At 44.3% G+C, this 22,305-nt stretch overlaps 2 protein-coding genes across 2 annotated transcripts; one reads left to right on the forward strand and one right to left on the reverse strand.

Moving 5' to 3' along the window:
* The first annotated feature begins 478 nt into the window (after positions 1-478).
* Positions 479-7,143, forward strand: LOC135816982 (mitogen-activated protein kinase kinase kinase 7-like). Its single transcript, XM_065330087.1, has 5 exons — positions 479-1,135; positions 3,771-4,331; positions 4,924-5,067; positions 6,299-6,439; positions 7,108-7,143. Exons 1-5 carry the CDS (start codon positions 479-481, stop codon positions 7,141-7,143), a joined length of 1,539 nt encoding a protein of 512 aa, XP_065186159.1.
* Positions 7,144-15,429: 8,286 nt separating this feature from the next.
* LOC135816983 (uncharacterized) lies at positions 15,430-17,370 on the reverse strand. The gene has a single exon (XM_065330088.1). It carries the CDS (start codon positions 17,368-17,370, stop codon positions 15,430-15,432), a length of 1,941 nt encoding a protein of 646 aa, XP_065186160.1.
* Positions 17,371-22,305: the final 4,935 nt, after the last annotated feature.

The raw sequence follows: 22,305 nt of genomic DNA on the forward strand, positions 1-22,305 counted from the left end.
AATTTTAGTACTCCAGGTAGCGAAAAGTATTTTCGTAGATCTGCTCTGTTTCGGTCACGTTTGGATGGATTTTCGGAGCAATTTTCGTTACTCGAACCCGGACAGTGATTTTCGTTGTGCGCAACCTCCCTAGTAACTCGCGAGGTATCTTTGGATTGACTAGCGCTGGATTCGAAACACCTGGTTAAGTTTGAATCCTTCATGATGTTATGCCGGCCTGGAGAGCAGGATGAAAGTGGTGCTCTTCTAGCGCAGTCTTTCTCAGCTTACTCAAGCTCAACTGATGAGAGATAAATTCCACGAAACACTGTGCATTGAACAGGGACTGGTGCTTCCTTGCACGTTTGCCGGTCGAAGACTCAATGGGTATGGCGTGTGTCTCCCTGTTGCTGTGAAGGTCTTACATAGTATTTTACTCCAACAGGGCAATGTCGGGCGTGCAGCTCTTCTCCAGCGATTCGGCACTGAGTGCCTAGTCATGCGGCGACTGCAGCATGAAAGAATTGTGCGACTGCTCGGGATCGGCATTGCTCCCAATCAATCTCCGTGTATAGTGGTAGAACTGATGGCCGGCTCGCTAGGTGATCGAATTGGAGTTGTTCCAAGAGAGCCATTCGCGCAAAGCCTTCAGTATCTTGTCGACACGGCGGAAGGTTTGCGCTTTTTACACGGCAAGAACATTTTGCATCGCGATTTGAAACCCCACAACATCTTGATCACGGCAGGGAGAGCCAAGATAGCTGATGTAGGTTTGGCCCGCTCTCTTCACGGTGGTCAAGGTGCAGACTTGACAACTCTGACACGGTGCCCCGGTACGCCTTATTATATGCCGCCAGAGAGCCTGCAAGTGGGCACAACATACGACGAAAAACTGGATGTGTTTTCTCTAGGAGTGGTGATGCTATCGCTGCTTGTGGGACGACCGCCTTCCCCAACTGAAGCTACTGTTCTGCTGGAGAATGGAACGCGGAGATCAGTTCCGGAGGGTCGCCGACGCAAAGCAGATCTGGATCGACTGGGCTCGGATCACCCACTACGTTCTCTAATCGTGTCGTGTCTGCATGATGATCCTGGATCTAGACCAACATCGGCTGATGTTCACATGCACTTACTGCAGATCTCACCTCACTCTATGGTATGGATGTACTCACATAGTATAACATGACTTTGTACTCACTGTGCTGTACTGTTAGCATACAGCCTAGCTGGGTATACATGCAATGTGTATATGTAAATGGGAAATACTGGCTGATGTATGCCTGAATGGTGCAGCTTCCAGAGCATGCATTAGACCTGGCTTTTCCTATGCACACACTCACACAAGTACTCTAAAGGCGCGTTCGCCAAATTGTCTGTCTTTGACTTTTCCAGGAGATTCGTAATCCGGAAGAGGTGGCCTCTTCAGAAAAACGAACTCCTCGAAACTCCACAACATCATCCGATGGGAGGGGTGGATTAGTTCCGAAGACTTTGGAATAGCCACGTCACGTAGTACGTGGAGATGGTCGATCTTATCCGACGTCCTCATCGCCAAGACAATTCGACTGAAAAACTCTAAAATGACAGAAACCGTTCTAATGGGACACTTCAACTAATCTCTTTTAAAAATGTGTTCGAACAGTTGATTAAAGGGGAAGTATACCCTAAAATCAAATTTTCACCAGTTGTAGTCTTCTGGGTGCTGAGTCGAATGGTCTTGGTCCGAGGAAGCTGCGACGCTCCCTTCCTACTTGAATCCCAATCGAACTCGCGCACTTCCACCGAAACTGGGTGACTGCGCCCTACTAGATGGGGATTTGTATGCAAAATGTCACTAAAAGCGCCATTTCGTTCTTATAAAAGCACGGATGACCGCGATTGGCCCATATGTTGTAGTCTTTTGGACGCTGAGTCGACTGGTTTTGGTCCGAAAAGGTTGCGATGCAGCGTTCCTCCTTTATTCCCAATCGAACATGGTTGAACAAGCGGTCACGTGCTCCTGCGTACACCAGTCACCTGGTCACCGTGCCTGCAGGGTACAACTTACTAGCCTGTTTGACCTTTTTTGGGTGCAGTCCTGTCACTCGAGTTGAACTCGAGTTGAACCTTGGTGTGAAAGTTGTCACCTGCTGGCGCGGTGACCAGGTGATTTGGGCACCCAGGAGCACGTGACCGCTTGTTCAACCATGTTCGATTGGGAATAAAGGAGGAACGCTGCATCGCAGCCTTTTCGGACCAAAACCAGTCGACTCAGCGTCCAAAAGACTACAACATATGGGCCAATCGCGGTCATCCGTGCTTTTATAAGAACGAAATGGCGCTTTTAGTGACATTTTGCATACAAATCCCCATCTAGTAGGGCGCAGTCACCCAGTTTCAGTGGAAGTGCGCGAGTTCGATTGGGATTCAAGTAGGAAGGGAGCGTCGCAGCTTCCTCGGACCAAGACCATTCGACTCAGCACCCAGAAGACTACAACTGGTGAAAATTTGATTTTAGGGTATACTTCCCCTTTAAGACAATTCGAACGCCCCCTAAGTCTTAGCTGGCTGTGCAGCATGACATTGTATTACACATGATAAGGGTCCTGATCTTTCAGTGGAGGCGGCGCACCCTGTCTGGACTGTTACACTGAACAAGGCAAAACATCGACGTGTGCAAAATGATTGTATTGAAAAACACAGGCCTCACAATCACATGCTGGCTGGTGACTGGCTGTTCCTATGACATCAGCCATGTGACGTGTACATGCATGTAGGAGTAGAGTGCATCTGCAGTATGCATAGTATAGCCCAGTGAAATTATGTAATCAACTGGTGGGTTGTTATAGATTTGCATAGGTCCCTTATCCAGAATGGTAACATGAAAACATAAAGTAGTGGATCAGAGCTATAAGGGGTCGTCCGTAATTAAAAAAATTAAAAAATCCGTCCTCATGCAAAAAGGGTTGGGTGGTCAGGAGTGCTGGTGGAATTTAATTTTTAGATTTTTCCGAGTCGAATTTTCATAAACTGTTTTTACTTCAGTCACTTTCATACAGTTGTTGCACTGGCTTTGCAGTGTACTGACTGTACTCGTAATGTTGCAAACACCAGTATGATGAACATGTAGTTGTAGGACGTGCATGGCCGTTGGTAGACCTACTAAAACTAAAACAAACAAAAACCAGAAACAAAACAAACTAGTACAGTAGCTACTAGTACAATGTACCTGACACAGGTGCAGTCAGTGACCCTGGGGTCAGGAGTTCTTTTTTTATAGCTGGGCATTGGGAAAAATCAAAATATTAATGGGACAAACTTGGGATGGGGTCGGTGGGTTAGAGACAATTTTGCACGAGGACGGATTTTTTAATTTTTCGATAATTACGGATGAGACTCCTAAATCCATAATAGCAGTGACCAGTTAGTACTACTATAGTACTCAATATACAGAGATTACTGCTCCACTTCGTCAATTTTGAATTCTTCCTTGCAAAATAATTGAATGCTCTCTTTCGGATTTGTGAAATTGTCTCGTTGTACATCACGAGATTTTTGTGTTTTCTGTCATCCATAGGTAGAAATGCTTCAATTGGGCGCACGCAGAGCATAAGAATCCATAGTGTGTGTGTGTGTGTGTGTGTGTGTGTGTGTGTGTGTGTGTGTGTGTGTGTGTGTATGCGTATGCATGTATGTGTTTATGTGTGTGAATATGTGTGCGTGTGTGCATGTGTGTGTTTGTGTGTGAATATGTGTGTACATGTGTATGTGTGTTTTTGTGGATGGTGTTATTTTTTTACGTATTTGTCTAGTCCGCAGATCGTTATTTGAGTCAGTTTGCAGACATTCTGACTCAACTGCAAACCATTTCCACACAACAACAGGCAATCATCACCCGAGTGACAGCTGTGGAAGAGAAAGTGAACGGCATGGATGCATTGAGGGAGAGAGTTGCCAACATCGACACTAACCTCAGTGCTCACTCATCAACTCTCGCTTCCATCAACTCCTCCATGGATTCACGATCGGCTGCAGTGGATACACGCTCGGCTGCGGTGGACTCACGCATTGCTGCGCTGGAATCACGTGCCTCCAGACAGTCGTCTAGTGCCAGGACTCAACGTCTGACAGCGACTACCTCACACAGCCGTGACTCTATTCCCCAGTCCTCTCCATCACCACGCAGTGCATCTTCTGCAACACCACCGATGACGTCATCCAGCGCTTCCTCAGCTCAAACACCGGCTAGTGTGCCCAGACAAGGGTCAGCCTCAGATCAGTCTACCTTGCCCAGAAACACGTTGTCATTAACAGCATCAGGAGTATCATCATCAGCAGCAGCAGCAGTAGTAGCTGCATCTCCACCACAGAAGGTTGGTCTACCTTTGAAAGGCTTACTTTTACAAGTACAAGTTTATGCGACGGTGTATCAAATTTCTCCTACAGTCTGTTGCCCTGCATGACTGGGTGTATAGTGGTACATGTATGACGTCATCATGCATTAGTTGAGTATAGTTTACATACACACAACACTGGTGTGTGTTCAAGTCAGAGTTTCACTATGCAGGGCAAAACCATGAGTATATATGACTAGTTATGCTACAAATGATATTAGTGTAGTCCTTTCCTTTGTTCGTTTTGCTGCCGACTCAATTGTTGTCGCCTCAATGTTGAGTTGAGGTCATTGCAACGCTTGAAACTGCTTTGTCATACACCTTCCGGAGGATTGATAGCGCTGCCCATTCTGATCAATTTTTGTAGGGTTGTATAGTCAAAAATGTGTTCCCTCACCTTAGGGTGATGTATATCCCATCATCTACTCCTTATACGAAACATGAGGCCAATGAAAATTTGAAATCGAAGTATGAAGTGTATGACCACACAGCCAGGTTTGGCATCACTACTCTCTCCCTCTGTGGTCCTAGTGTTGATTGCTGTTGTTCTTACTGCTCTCCTGTATTGCAGCGTGATTACACACAGATCCGCAGATCAAGGTACTCACTTGGCAGCTGCGGCCGTGGGAGAGATAAGTTCAACGGCCCTTGGGGACTAGCATCCAATAAAGCTGGTGACCTGATCATCTGTGACCGCAGCAACAACAGAATAAAGGTAACTGAACTCACAGTACAGTGCTAACCGACAAGTACAGTTTGTATATAAATGTCACAATGATAGAGGACCTGCTCGGGAGGGTCTGTGTGTGCATTTGTTGAATTGAAAAATAAGGATCCCTATTGGTGAGGTTGAAGATGCTCAAGACTGTCTGAAACAGTAGTAGACAATCCCTTGGATGAATTCTTCAAAATTCTAAATTTTACGTTATTGCACCATTCAGTTAACCTGTAAGCCTAGTGAACACAAGAGCTGAGAAGTTGATATGAGTAGAATTTCATTTCTCTTCAGAAGTGATCAGTTTTTCTAAACTTTCAAACTGGAGAAAGGTGATTATTATAAATCACAAAAGACTTTGAATACCTGTGACACCCCCACTCGTAAATATTTTCTTGGCCGAGCCATTCCAATTTCACATCACCACCGCAACGAGGACAATTCCATTGTGATATTGATATCTCAGACCCTGAAGGCAGCTGCTTTGCTCCAGCAGAGCCCATCAGTGGTGGTTGGTGATAGTGGGTGATCCGGGTGAAGGGATCATGCTATTATAGGGTAAAACAGTCGCAATTGTGCGCTTTTTTCATCGAAGTGTAGCATGCCATAGGACACTGAGGCTATAGGTGATAACAGATAGTGCAAGTGTGCGTTACTGGGACATGCTTTCAGGTCGTCTGCAGTACTAGAATTGGTGCAAAATCAACAAACAAAGAGAGGTGCTACTAGTAGCCAATAGCCACTCATACATACGAGTGCTGAATATCCAAACACTGCACACTTGTATTTTCACATCTGTTAAAACTGTCGGTTATCACCTTACCCCTTTGTTTGCTAGGGCATGCCACACTAGAGAGAAACTGTGAAATTGTGAAATTGTTCACCTATACAACATCAATCACTCATTGGATCTTAATCAACCATTATCAACAACCTCCACTGATGAGCTCTGTCACCATGTTGGACCAAAAAGCTATCTGGAGGGTCTGAAAAGTCAGTATCTCAACTAAATTGTCCTGGCTGTGGTGGTGATGTGCAAGTGGAATGGGGTGGCCGACAGCACATTGGGTGTGTAGGTGTGACTGACATTTTTGGACGAGCTTTTCGCTAGATTCACACTATAGAACTGCAACCAAATGTTTACTACATGTATGTTTGGATCTGGGCTATGTATGGGTGCATGGTTGTGTTAACATTTGTAAATTGTATTCCTTTTTGTCAATACACTTAGATACACGGTGTTGATGGCCAGTTCAAGCAGACGACTGGTCGGAGGGGTACAAACTGTGGAGAGTTCAACTCCCCGCTAGCTGTGCATGTAACAGATGATGAACGAGTGATCATTGCTGATGCTTTCAACCACCGACTACAGGTATGGTCTTGGTGTTCCAATCATGTTGTAAGGATTACATGTAAACAGTAGCCTCTTTTACGTGCAAAATTGATCAACAATGCAGTAAAGCCAGCTGCTCAGAAAAACTTCAAAAGGCCCAGAGAAACAAAAGAGAAAAGCGGCACACGGGTGGGGGGGGGGGTGGTGGCCGTAAATTCATGTATTTACTTAGAGACGTCAAATAGGCGTTTCTTTCTTAACCCACCCACCCCCAGCAAGGCCCCCGAAAGTGCAGATAATACCACTCATAATAAACACCATGCTATGAACACATATACAGTACAGTCGATTCCACTTATAACGAACTCGCATATTAACGAATTTCGTGTTATAGCGAACCCTTGTCCATGTCCCTGTTTGAAACCATACAAAAATTGACCCTTTATAGCGAAGTTACAGCAGCGTTTTCGTTTATAACGAACCAAATCTTGTAGGGCCGCATGTACATGTAAAGCAAGTGCACCTGAGTCATACTGTCATGGGCTACATTGTGCACCTGAACCTGAAACCAATACAAGCCCAGGGATCCTGTTTCACACCTACAAGTCTGCTGGTAGCTGCCTGTCACTGCATGCAAGCGCATGTTTCTGGGAGTACAGAGTATGGCTGTGTATGTGTCCCTGTCTAGTCTGCTGTGACGCGTGTAGTGCAAAGTAGTGCATCTCAACGCCTACCAGTACTAGCTGTAGCAGTGCTACTGTCGTGGACATGGAAATCCAGTCGATTAACCGGGGCCGGCGCCGTCAGCGCGTACAGAACAGTGCACAGTCATGTTGTTCCGATGCGACCAGCGCGTTCCAGCGCATGTGTGGTCTTCTTGCCCACGGCTGCATGGCCAGCGCATGTGTGGTCTTCTTGCCCACGGCTGCATGGCCAGCGCCCTGGGGCCGCTAGACATGCGACCGGATTTCCATATCCACTACAGTATAGTACATCATGTACATGTACACACGCGGTATGGTATGCATGCACTCTGAAATGTATTTTTTAAATACGCCTTGCAGGCGAACCCACCACAAACGCCTGTTAGACGTCTCTAAGTAAATACATGTGTTTACAGACGACCCCTGAGTAATCAACAACATACAATTACACATACATGTACATTTTACACAAACTACATGTATGTTGTCATTGGATACCCACATTATAACCCATGCAGAAGTAAATACCTCTTTGTAATACAATTTTATTGAAATGGTTTTCTTGCTGCAATGATGATCACTTACTAACTAATGGCTCATGTTGCGAGCAAAACCTGTATTTGTTGTGCAGCACCACTGTTATTTCACTCACACTCTCTCCTCTTCATACATTGGCCCACACACGTTAACACCCAAACACACACTTACACTAACATGCACCCACACACGCTCAACCACCCACCCACAGAATACACACTCAAAAACATGCACATACCTGCATACATGCATTCCCTCTCAAGTGCACATAGAACCACACGCACACACTGCCAACTTGTGACATTTCATGACCATAAGCGATGAAAGGCTTATAGAGCAGATACCAGGTAGAACACAGGATTGAGCCACATTGCAAGGAGATAAAAATGTGTTGCTCCTCCAGACATGTGTGGCAAGCAAGGTAGCAGAGTTTGGAGAAGAATAATCAACAGAACAATGAAGCAGACTATCGACATTGTTGGTGGTGTCAGTCAGTGCGGAGAAGCCCAATTCATGACCGTCGTAAACCACTACATTCTACCATCAGCCATCTCAGACCGACAAAAGATGGGGATGTCCCTAGCTTTTAAGTCATGAGTAGTTGCATCCCATCGCCTGTTTTTTTCTTACTTGGACAACATCTCAAAGAAGCATTGGGCAGCTGTCCAAACAGGAGCTGATTGGAAATCTGGGAGGTTTGGCATTCTGGCAAGGTGACCTAACCCCTCAGGGCAATGCTGGCCAAAACATGTTGAAATGCCTGGTTTCAAGGTCTGCTTTCAGCGGAGTCCAGCACTCAGTACTATACACTAGGATGGAGGCTATACAGGAAAAGTTTAGATGTCATTTGGGGCACAGGGACAGGTTTTGTGGACAAAACACATCACAGTTCACAAAAGGGATTGTGTGCTTCAACATTACGCCGGCGCAATTCTCTTCTAGCGAGTAAACCGGTGTAGCAACAGAACCAAGGTAGAGAGGAATAGGGGCAAATCCTCTGTTGCCTTCCCTTTCAAAACAACAATGTTGCCGATGTCAGATGGTGCGATGTTCCTATCAGCCACAAGGATTTTTTATCTTATCGACATTGATATTTAAGGCCCAACAAACAGACACATCCGGCAACATGCACAGATCCCCTACACAAAAACACACATCTGAACACACACACACTACTACTACTACTACTACTACTACTACTACTACTACTACTACTACTACTACTACTACTACTACTACTACTACTACTACTACTACTACTACTACTACTACTACTACTACTACTACTACTACTACTACTACTACTACTACTACTACTACTACTACTACTACTACTACTACTACTACTACTACTACTACTACTACTACTACTACTACTACTACTACTACTACTACTACTACTACTACTACTACTACTACTACTACTACTACTACTACTACTACTACTACTACTACTACTACTACTACTACTACTACTACTACTACTACTACTACTACTACTACTACTACTACTACTACTACTACTACTACTACTACTACTACTACTACTACTACTACTACTACTACTACTACTACTACTACTACTACTACTACTACTACTACTACTACTACTACTACTACTACTACTACTACTACTACTACTACTACTACTACTACTACTACTACTACTACTACTACTACTACTACTACTACTACTACTACTACTACTACTACTACTACTACTACTACTACTACTACTACTACTACTACTACTACTACTACTACTACTACTACTACTACTACTACTACTACTACTACTACTACTACTACTACTACTACTGAACTTCGCCTTTATTTGAAAACAAACCGGGTATCAGAAAGAAGAAACTGAAAAGCGCAAGCAAGAAAAGCAATGGTGACAAAACCATTCAAGAAAAATCAAATCAAATAAATAGGAAAATCCAATCAGAAAATAAAATAAAATAAAAGAATCAAGCCAACTAGGGAATACAAAAACAAAAAGCAAACCCGCAAACACCATCCAAGCATCGCTACTACCAGTACGGTGACATTTCCATTCACCCAACCGCTCAAACGCTTTTAAAACGAAAACAAATACAACAGAACACTCTGAGACAGAATGAAACCAATGACAATATTATGGCAAGTCCATTGATGCCCGTCAGCGCGGCATATGAGCCAATGTACGGCACTCCGTTACAAAGCAATGTCGGCCAATGCCGGATCCACTGCGTAGGTATGATGCACGTGACCCCCGGAAGCAAGTAATCTGCCACCGCATCAGAGATAGACTGATTCTCGAGCGCAAGTGGCTGATGATGAGACGATACGGTATGTCCGAGTTCTTATGGTGCAGTTGTGTTGCGAGGGTCTTGAGGAAGATGCCACATTCGGGAGCACACTGTCCACTGGTGGCGAAAACAAGCGGAGTGAACGATCCTCGATCCACCTGGTTGATTCGATCTGAATACTGACGTTTCTTCTGACGCTCGTGTTGGGATAACTGCCTCGACACTTCTGGTCCAGACAGCAAAGACGGCCTTGGGTGCGTGACCCGTACATCAAAAAAGGCGTTTTGCTGCCTGGTCCAGAAGCCACGAGCCCGTATATCCACACGAGCACCGTCAGCTGAGCCCCCAGAGACGGCTTCACCACCCAGCGGCATCAGCGGTGGCTCAATCTCGACATCGCAAACAACACTAGCGAGTGCGTCCGCTAGGAGGTCGCGAAGTTCATTATGTCTCTGGGTAGGGTATCCCCCGCTTGGGCACGTGAGGGCGTGATGAACTGACATGTCTTGGCCACAAACACAGGATAATGATATGCCATCAAGCGGCAGGCCATACCTCAGGCACAATGCGTCTCGAAAATCAGACTTGTTGAATATAGTTAAAGGAAATGAAGCCGATGGAGGCGTAACCAGCCACGTTGACACACCGCCGTCACCCGCGACATCCACTAGTAGGCGCTGCTCATCCGTCAGAGCGGGCCTGATCTCCTCCAATGCAGCATTGTGCTGCGCACGGCGTTCCCGGCGAGCCTGCGTGGCCAAACCCCTGGAGGCAGCGATGATATCGGCAACAGGACCGTCGATAGCATCAGGACCATCGACAGCACCAGTCAGCACGCAATCCACCATGGGCATTATCGACGTCCGGCAAAGAAGGTACTCAGCCTCCGCACGCAAACTGCCAATGCGGATAGCCAGCCCTCCATTCCTCACAGGCATTGCAAAGAGCTGACGGAGTACACCATCAGCCGCAAGAGGATGGCCTGTCAATGCTGGCAGCAGATGTTTGTTGATGACGTCATCCAGTGGCGTATACAGGACAGGGTCCACAAAGACTGCACGCTGCAGATAGGTCCAACGGGACTGCAGAGAGGCAGAGAAGACGCGAAAGGCCGCCTGAGGCTGGGTGACAGCCAGACCAGCAAGGCGCCTAACCAATGTGGACAGTTCCTCAACACGGCTCTTCACAAAATTCTCTCGGAACTGTTGGTCTCCAATGGCCCCGCCAAGGTAACGAACGCCGTCGCTCCGGATACGGACATCAGTGCCGGCAAATACCTCCTGGGCCCTTTCCATTAAATGTGGACGGACGAGTAAAACCGTCTTCATGGCATTGGGGTGGTAGCCATACCGGGGCCCCTCCTCCACGATGCAATCCCAATACCCACGCAGCGGCAGGAGCTCTCCGGCTGCGGCATCGTCATCCGCGTACCAAATCTGGCTGGTGCTTGGAAGTCGACGCGACAGCCGAGATGCCAGGGGCACAGTCGCGAGAGCGTAGAACGCCATGGCAAGAGGATCCCCTTGGCATGTACCCTCCCGGGAATAAATGACCTCTCCGCCATTGAGGTATAGAGGGATGTCGGCCTGGTAGGTGTTAATGAAAATTCGCCCAGCGGCAGGACAGATTCTTGGAATGTTGTGCAGCGCCGCGGCCCTGTTCAGAGAATTGAAGGCGTTGGACGCATCCACCAGCAGAATACCTTGAGTCGTCTCGCGGTCATAGAGGCCGGTCAAAGCCTGCACCCCGACCTCGCAAGCCGACGGGACGCCGACGCACAGCTGATGAGGAGCAGTAACCGCAGCCACATCCCTCTCGATAACCGACATGACCACTTTCCCGATCACGCGGCGAAACACCTCCCCGATGGCTATAGGCCTTACCCCAGGCTGCTTATCCAATGGAATGAGCCTTGCTGCCAGGAATGAGCGGAGATCCCGCGGCTCAATTGCCTCAGTGCAAAGACGCTTGGCAGCACGAGCCAGAGCCGAGCACAGGTCGTCAGAAGCTGATGTATACATTGAGGCCATCCGACGCCAGGCAGCGGAGTCAAGGCCTGACGGACCCGCTGCCCCCTTCATAATCATGCAGGTCTTGCGGATTTGAGCTGGTGTTATTGAATCAAACAGCACATTCTCCTGGACTGTGGCTTCATCATCGAGTAGAATCTCTGGTTCTGCATCAGCCGGAACAGGATGCTTGTCTCTCAACAATTCCAGTACCGACTTGCCACCCACAATCTTGTCCAACGGGAGTACGCCACCACCACCATCATCCTCCAGGTAGTGAGCAGCTGTTCCAATGCGGTCGCTGTATACCATTTTTGCGAACTCGACGTCATCCAGACCATTAGCTGCTGTTTTGCCAGGTGTTGATCTGGGTAGATGGGCTTGAATGCACCGTGCCTCACGCAGCAATGCCGCCATGTCTCCGCACATCCACCAGTCAAGACGCTTGCGTAACGATTTCTTGTTGTCAGAGGCATTGGATACTACAAAAGGCCGCTGCAAAATCAGATGGCAAGCAATGACCACAGCCGACCATGCAAAAGCTCCGTCGCGAGTTCCGCCGCTGAAAAGACCAATCAGGCGAGCTAGTTCTTTGACGAACCGACGACCCTCATCCCCGAAAGGTATGATAAATAGATTCCGTTGCCACTTGACTATTTCTGCATGGGTTTTGTCCATTAAAATGATTATATCGTCTGTTGGCAACGACCAAAAGCCATCAGGTTCTGGAGAATCACATTTCTCGGGTGGCAGATCAACAAACTGAGGCTGTCGAGACGAGCCGGGACCCACAGAGGTCGGCGCTGCAGACGCAGATACCCGGGAAGCTGCAGTGGGGTCAGCAGAAGCACCCACGGGCGAAGGGGCGGCAGCGCAATCAGGAACCATCCCGGAGCACACAGGAACAGGCAAGTCCACCCGTAGTGACTCCCCACACGGAACCGCAGTCGCAGACACAGAAGATTGGGAAGACCCAGCGACCTCAGGCGCCGGTGCCGCACCCGAGCGTTCGGCGGCCGATGACGGGGGCCTGGATACCAAAGTCGCCCGTACCTCGCGAGGCACACCACCGGTCCGGCCAGCAGCGGACTCACCCGATCGAGAAGGCTGCACTCTTCGCCCACTCCAGGCCGGCGGATCACCAGCAGAAAGGCCCTGAGGCACCTCTGATCCTCCAACATCATGCAAATCACAATTTCCAAAATTCTTGCAGCGCCCAACTTGACCTGGGTAGCAATTGAAACAGCATCGTCCATCCCTATTGCACGAACATGCTCCGCACGTTCCAGTTTTCTTGCTGCAGGAGCAACAGGGCCCAGCCGACGCCCCACGCCGTGACATGCCATGCAGCCTGCAGCACGGGCGAAGAGACGCGAGGTGTGAAGAGCACCTCGCACGTCACTCGCCACAGACCTACTACTACTACTACTACTACTACTACTACTACTACTACTACTACTACTACTACTACTACTACTACTACTACTACTACTACTACTACTACTACTACTACTACTACTACTACTACTACTACTACTACTACTACTACTACTACTACTACTACTACTACTACTACTACTACTACTACTACTACTACTACTACTACTACTACTACTACTACTACTACTACTACTACTACTACTACTACTACTACTACTACTACTACTACTACTACTACTACTACTACTACTACTACTACTACTACTACTACTACTACTACTACTACTACTACTACTACTACTACTACTACTACTACTACTACTACTACTACTACTACTACTACTACTACTACTACTACTACTACTACTACTACTACTACTACTACTACTACTACTACTACTACTACTACTACTACTACTACTACTACTACTACTACTACTACTACTACTACTACTACTACTACTACTACTACTACTACTACTACTACTACTACTACTACTACTACTACTACTACTACTACTACTACTACTACTACTACTACTACTACTACTACTACTACTACTACTACTACTACTACTACTACTACTACTACTACTACTACTACTACTACTACTACTACTACTACTACTACTACTACTACTACTACTACTACTACTACTACTACTACTACTACTACTACTACTACTACTACTACTACTACTACTACTACTACTACTACTACTACTACTACTACTACTACTACTACTACTACTACTACTACTACTACTACTACTACTACTACTACTACTACTACTACTACTACTACTACTACTACTACTACTACTACTACTACTACTACTACTACTACTACTACTACTACTACTACTACTACTACTACTACTACTACTACTACTACTACTACTACTACTACTACTACTACTACTACTACTACTACTACTACTACTACTACTACTACTACTACTACTACTACTACTACTACTACTACTACTACTACTACTACTACTACTACTACTACTACTACTACTACTACTACTACTACTACTACTACTACTACTACTACTACTACTACTACTACTACTACTACTACTACTACTACTACTACTACTACTACTACTACTACTACTACTACTACTACTACTACTACTACTACTACTACTACTACTACTACTACTACTACTACTACTACTACTACTACTACTACTACTACTACTACTACTACTACTACTACTACTACTACTACTACTACTACTACTACTACTACTACTACTACTACTACTACTACTACTACTACTACTACTACTACTACTACTACTACTACTACTACTACTACTACTACTACTACTACTACTACTACTACTACTACTACTACTACTACTACTACTACTACTACTACTACTACTACTACTACTACTACTACTACTACTACTACTACTACTACTACTACTACTACTACTACTACTACTACTACTACTACTACTACTACTACTACTACTACTACTACTACTACTACTACTACTACTACTACTACTACTACTACTACTACTACTACTACTACTACTACTACTACTACTACTACTACTACTACTACTACTACTACTACTACTACTACTACTACTACTACTACTACTACTACTACTACTACTACTACTACTACTACTACTGAGAACGTTGACTTTATTTGATAACAAACTGGGTGCCGGAATGAAGAATTCAAAAAACGGAAGCAAAGAAAGCAATGGTGACAAATCCAATCAAGTATATCGTAGATAGGAAAATCAAATCAAATAAATCGGAAAATCCAATAAGAAAATAAAATAAAAGAATCAAGTCAACTATCGAATACCAAAACAAAGAGTAAACCCGCATCCGCAAACACAATCAAAGCAGCACCGTTTACCCAACTAATCCAACAACCCAGACAAGAGAAAACCAGATAAGGTACACAAAGAAAACGGGCAAGTCAACCATCAAATCATGACCAACATATAATAGCAAAATTGCTACAACAAAAATACAGACAATATCATGAAACAGTTAGGTCAGGCATGCTAAACAGCCAGGTGGGCACGGGCCCTACACTCCACCACAAAACCGCCATGACCAGCACCCATGAGCCTTCGGCGGTACGAGTGCCGTGACCCCCGCAGACAAGTTATTTGCCAGCGAATCAGGCACACACTGATCCGGGCACGAAGCTGGCGCATGATCAGTGAGTAGGGGAGATCACGGTTCCTTTCACTGATTTGAGCTGCTAACGACTTCAGGAATATTGACGCCTCCGGCGCACACTGCCCATTGGTGGCGAAAACCAACGGCGTGAACGAACCGCGGTCGACGTTGTTGATCCGGCTCGAGTACTGGCGCTTCTTCTGCCTCTCGTTGTCAGACAACTGGCTCGCTACTCCCGAACGCGACAGCAAAGACGGCCTTGGGTGGGTAACCCGAACATCAAAGAAGGCGTTTTGCTGTCGCGTCCAGAAACCGCGAGCCCGTATGTCTGCACGAGCGGCATCAGCTCTAATACCTGAGACCGTCTCACCATCGAGAGGCAGCAGAACAGGCTCCAACTCGACATCATACGCCACCTCGGACATGGCACTAGCCAGCAGGTCCCGAACCTCGTTGTGACGTTGCGTTGGGTACCCGCCACAGGGGCATGTCATAGCGTGGTGGCTTGTCATGTCTTTGCCACACACGCATGATGCTGGCAAACCTTCCAAGGGAAGGCCATATCGTAGGCCCACAGCATCACGGAAATCCGTCCTGCTGAAAACGGTCCCAGGCATTGTAGTCGCAGGTGGAGTCGTCAACCAACTTGAGACGCCATCTTCACCTGCGACCTCTACCAGTAGCCGTTGCGTGGGCGGGAGGCCGGATCGGATCTCCTCTGCCAAGTTCCGCTGCTGAACACGGCGCGCCGCCCGAGCACCTGCAGCCAATGTCCTGCATGCTGTTACCACAGACGACACCTCATGCGTGGAGGTGCCACCGACTACCAACTCCACCATGGGTGCAATGGCGTCTCGGCACAAGGTGCGCTCAGCAGCCGCCCGTGACACATTGCTACGGACCGCAAGACCACCAAGCTTTGCTGGAAGGGAAAGCAGTGCTCGCAAACCTCCCTCAACCGGCACAGAATGGCCCGTGAATGCAGGCAGCAGCTGATCATTTAGGACGCGATCCAGGGGTGCGTAGAGTGCCCCGTCAGCATTAGCAACGCGCTGCAAGTATGACCACCGAGACTGAATGGCAGAGATGAATAAGTGGTAAGCCGCGTGGGGCTGGGTCTCTGCAACACTCGCCAGCCTCTTGGTTAAAGCACACCAGTCACCCACACGGCTTCCCACAAACCCATCACAGAACTCAGTGCTGCCGATGACTCCACCGAGATACCGGACGCCATCAGAGCAAATCCGGATGCCAGTGCCAGCAAATACCCGCTCAGCGTCTGACACCAGATGGCTCTTGACGAGGAGCACGGTCTTGGCAGCATTAGGCTTGTAGCCATACTTCGGGCCCTCGGCCGAGATGCAGTTCCAGTACTCACCGAGTGCCACAACGCGGTCCACAGCGGCATCGTCGTCAGCATACCACACCTGCATGGAACCACTGCATGTTGTGGACAGATGCTTGGCCAGAGGGACGGTAGCCAAAGCATAAAATGCCATGGCCAGTGGATCTCCTTGGCACGTGCCCTCTCTTGAGTAGAGTGTCTCGCCACCATCCAGGTACAGGGGGATATCCGCTTGGTACGTGTTCACAAATACCCGCCCTGCAGCTGGGCACACGCGTGGTATGTTGTTCAGTGCAGCTGCCCGGTTCACTGAATTAAAGGCGTTAGTGGCGTCGACGAGGAGTATTGCCTCTGACTCCTCCTTGGCAAATACCGATGACAGCGCCTCCACAGCCACTTCACATGCCGATGGTATCCCGACGCACAGCTGGGTTGGCGCCGTCGCAATCACCACATCCTTCTCAATCGCCGCCATGATTGCCTTGCCAACTGCACGCCGAAACACCTCACCCACAGCGATGGGCCGCACGCCAGGTCGCTTATCCAGTGGTATCAGTCGCGCTGCCAGAAACTACTACTACTACTACTACTACTACTACTACTACTACTACTACTACTACTACTACTACTACTACTACTACTACTACTACTACTACTACTACTACTACTACTACTACTACTACTACTACTACTACTACTACTACTACTACTACTACTACTACTACTACTACTACTACTACTACTACTACTACTACTACTACTACTACTACTACTACTACTACTACTACTACTACTACTACTACTACTACTACTACTACTACTACTACTACTACTACTACTACTACTACTACTACTACTACTACTACTACTACTACTACTACTACTACTACTACTACTACTACTACTACTACTACTACTACTACTACTACTACTACTACTACTACTACTACTACTACTACTACTACTACTACTACTACTACTACTACTACTACTACTACTACTACTACTACTACTACTACTACTACTACTACTACTACTACTACTGAACTTCGCCTTTATTTGAAAACAAACCAGGTATCAGAAAGAAGAAACTGAAAAGCGCAAGCAAGAAAAGCAATGGTGACAAAACCATTCAAGAAAAATCAAATCAAATAAATAGGAAAATCCAATCAGAAAATAAAATAAAATAAAAGAATCAAGCCAACTAGGGAATACAAAAACAAAGAGCAAACCCGCAAACACCATCCAAGCATCGCTACTACTACTACTACTACTACTACTACTACTACTACTACTACTACTACTACTACTACTACTACTACTACTACTACTACTACTACTACTACTACTACTACTACTACTACTACTACTACTACTACTACTACTACTACTACTACTACTACTACTACTACTACTACTACTACTACTACTACTACTACTACTACTACTACTACTACTACTACTACTACTACTACTACTACTACTACTACTACTACTACTACTACTACTACTACTACTACTACTACTACTACTACTACTACTACTACTACTACTACTACTACTACTACTACTACTACTACTACTACTACTACTACTACTACTACTACTACTACTACTACTACTACTACTACTACTACTACTACTACTACTACTACTACTACTACTACTACTACTACTACTACTACTACTACTACTACTACTACTACTACTACTACTACTACTACTACTACTACTACTACTACTACTACTACTACTACTACTACTACTACTACTACTACTACTACTACTACTACTACTACTACTACTACTACTACTACTACTACTACTACTACTACTACTACTACTACTACTACTACTACTACTACTACTACTACTACTACTACTACTACTACTACTACTACTACTACTACTACTACTACTACTACTACTACTACTACTACTACTACTACTACTACTACTACTACTACTACTACTACTACTACTACTACTACTACTACTACTACTACTACTACTACTACTACTACTACTACTACTACTACTACTACTACTACTACTACTACTACTACTACTACTACTACTACTACTACTACTACTACTACTACTACTACTACTACTACTACTACTACTACTACTACTACTACTACTACTACTACTACTACTACTACTACTACTACTACTACTACTACTACTACTACTACTACTACTACTACTACTACTACTACTACTACTACTACTACTACTACTACTACTACTACTACTACTACTACTACTACTACTACTACTACTACTACTACTACTACTACTACTACTACTACTACTACTACTACTACTACTACTACTACTACTACTACTACTACTACTACTACTACTACTACTACTACTACTACTACTACTACTACTACTACTACTACTACTACTACTACTACTACTACTACTACTACTACTACTACTACTACTACTACTACTACTACTACTACTACTACTACTACTACTACTACTACTACTACTACTACTACTACTACTACTACTACTACTACTACTACTACTACTACTACTACTACTACTACTACTACTACTACTACTACTACTACTACTACTACTACTACTACTACTACTACTACTACTACTACTACTACTACTACTACTACTACTACTACTACTACTACTACTACTACTACTACTACTACTACTACTACTACTACTACTACTACTACTACTACTACTACTACTACTACTACTACTACTACTACTACTACTACTACTACTACTACTACTACTACTACTACTACTACTACTACTACTACTACTACTACTACTACTACTACTACTACTACTACTACTACTACTACTACTACTACTACTACTACTACTACTACTACTACTACTACTACTACTACTACTACTACTACTACTACTACTACTACTACTACTACTACTACTACTACTACTACTACTACTACTACTACTACTACTACTACTACTACTACTACTACTACTACTACTACTACTACTACTACTACTACTACTACTACTACTACTACTACTACTACTACTACTACTACTACTACTACTACTACTACTACTACTACTACTACTACTACTACTACTACTACTACTACTACTACTACTACTACTACTACTACTACTACTACTACTACTACTACTACTACTACTACTACTACTACTACTACTACTACTACTACTACTACTACTACTACTACTACTACTACTACTACTACTACTACTACTACTACTACTACTACTACTACTACTACTACTACTACTACTACTACTACTACTACTACTACTACTACTACTACTACTACTACTACTACTACTACTACTACTACTACTACTACTACTACTACTACTACTACTACTACTACTACTACTACTACTACTACTACTACTACTACTACTACTACTACTACTACTACTACTACTACTACTACTACTACTACTACTACTACTACTACTACTACTACTACTACTACTACTACTACTACTACTACTACTACTACTACTACTACTACTACTACTACTACTACTACTACTACTACTACTACTACTACTACTACTACTACTACTACTACTACTACTACTACTACTACTACTACTACTACTACTACTACTACTACTACTACTACTACTACTACTACTACTACTACTACTACTACTACTACTACTACTACTACTACTACTACTACTACTACTACTACTACTACTACTACTACTACTACTACTACTACTACTACTACTACTACTACTACTACTACTACTACTACTACTACTACTACTACTACTACTACTACTACTACTACTACTACTACTACTACTACTACTACTACTACTACTACTACTACTACTACTACTACTACTACTACTACTACTACTACTACTACTACTACTACTACTACTACTACTACTACTACTACTACTACTACTACTACTACTACTACTACTACTACTACTACTACTACTACTACTACTACTACTACTACTACTACTACTACTACTACTACTACTACTACTACTACTACTACTACTACTACTACTACTACTACTACTACTACTACTACTACTACTACTACTACTACTACTACTACTACTACTACTACTACTACTACTACTACTACTACTACTACTACTACTACTACTACTACTACTACTACTACTACTACTACTACTACTACTACTACTACTACTACTACTACTACTACTACTACTACTACTACTACTACTACTACTACTACTACTACTACTACTACTACTACTACTACTACTACTACTACTACTACTACTACTACTACTACTACTACTACTACTACTACTACTACTACTACTACTACTACTACTACTACTACTACTACTACTACTACTACTACTACTACTACTACTACTACTACTACTACTGAACTTCGCCTTTATTTGAAAACAAACCAGGTATCAGAAAGAAGAAACTGAAAAGCGCAAGCAAGAAAAGCAATGGTGACAAAACCATTCAAGAAAAATCAAATCAAATAAATAGGAAAATCCAATCAGAAAATAAAATAAAATAAAAGAATCAAGCCAACTAGGGAATACAAAAACAAAGAGCAAACCCGCAAACACCATCCAAGCATCGCTACTACTACTACTACTACTACTACTACTACTACTACTACTACTACTACTACTACTACTACTACTACTACTACTACTACTACTACTACTACTACTACTACTACTACTACTACTACTACTACTACTACTACTACTACTACTACTACTACTACTACTACTACTACTACTACTACTACTACTACTACTACTACTACTACTACTACTACTACTACTACTACTACTACTACTACTACTACTACTACTACTACTACTACTACTACTACTACTACTACTACTACTACTACTACTACTACTACTACTACTACTACTACTACTACTACTACTACTACTACTACTACTACTACTACTACTACTACTACTACTACTACTACTACTACTACTACTACTACTACTACTACTACTACTACTACTACTACTACTACTACTACTACTACTACTACTACTACTACTACTACTACTACTACTACTACTACTACTACTACTACTACTACTACTACTACTACTACTACTACTACTACTACTACTACTACTACTACTACTACTACTACTACTACTACTACTACTACTACTACTACTACTACTACTACTACTACTACTACTACTACTACTACTACTACTACTACTACTACTACTACTACTACTACTACTACTACTACTACTACTACTACTACTACTACTACTACTACTACTACTACTACTACTACTACTACTACTACTACTACTACTACTACTACTACTACTACTACTACTACTACTACTACTACTACTACTACTACTACTACTACTA

This window comes from Sycon ciliatum, chromosome 5 (genome assembly GCF_964019385.1).
Source record: "Sycon ciliatum chromosome 5, ocSycCili1.1, whole genome shotgun sequence".
In the NCBI taxonomy this organism is placed as follows: Eukaryota; Metazoa; Porifera; class Calcarea; order Leucosolenida; family Sycettidae; genus Sycon; species Sycon ciliatum.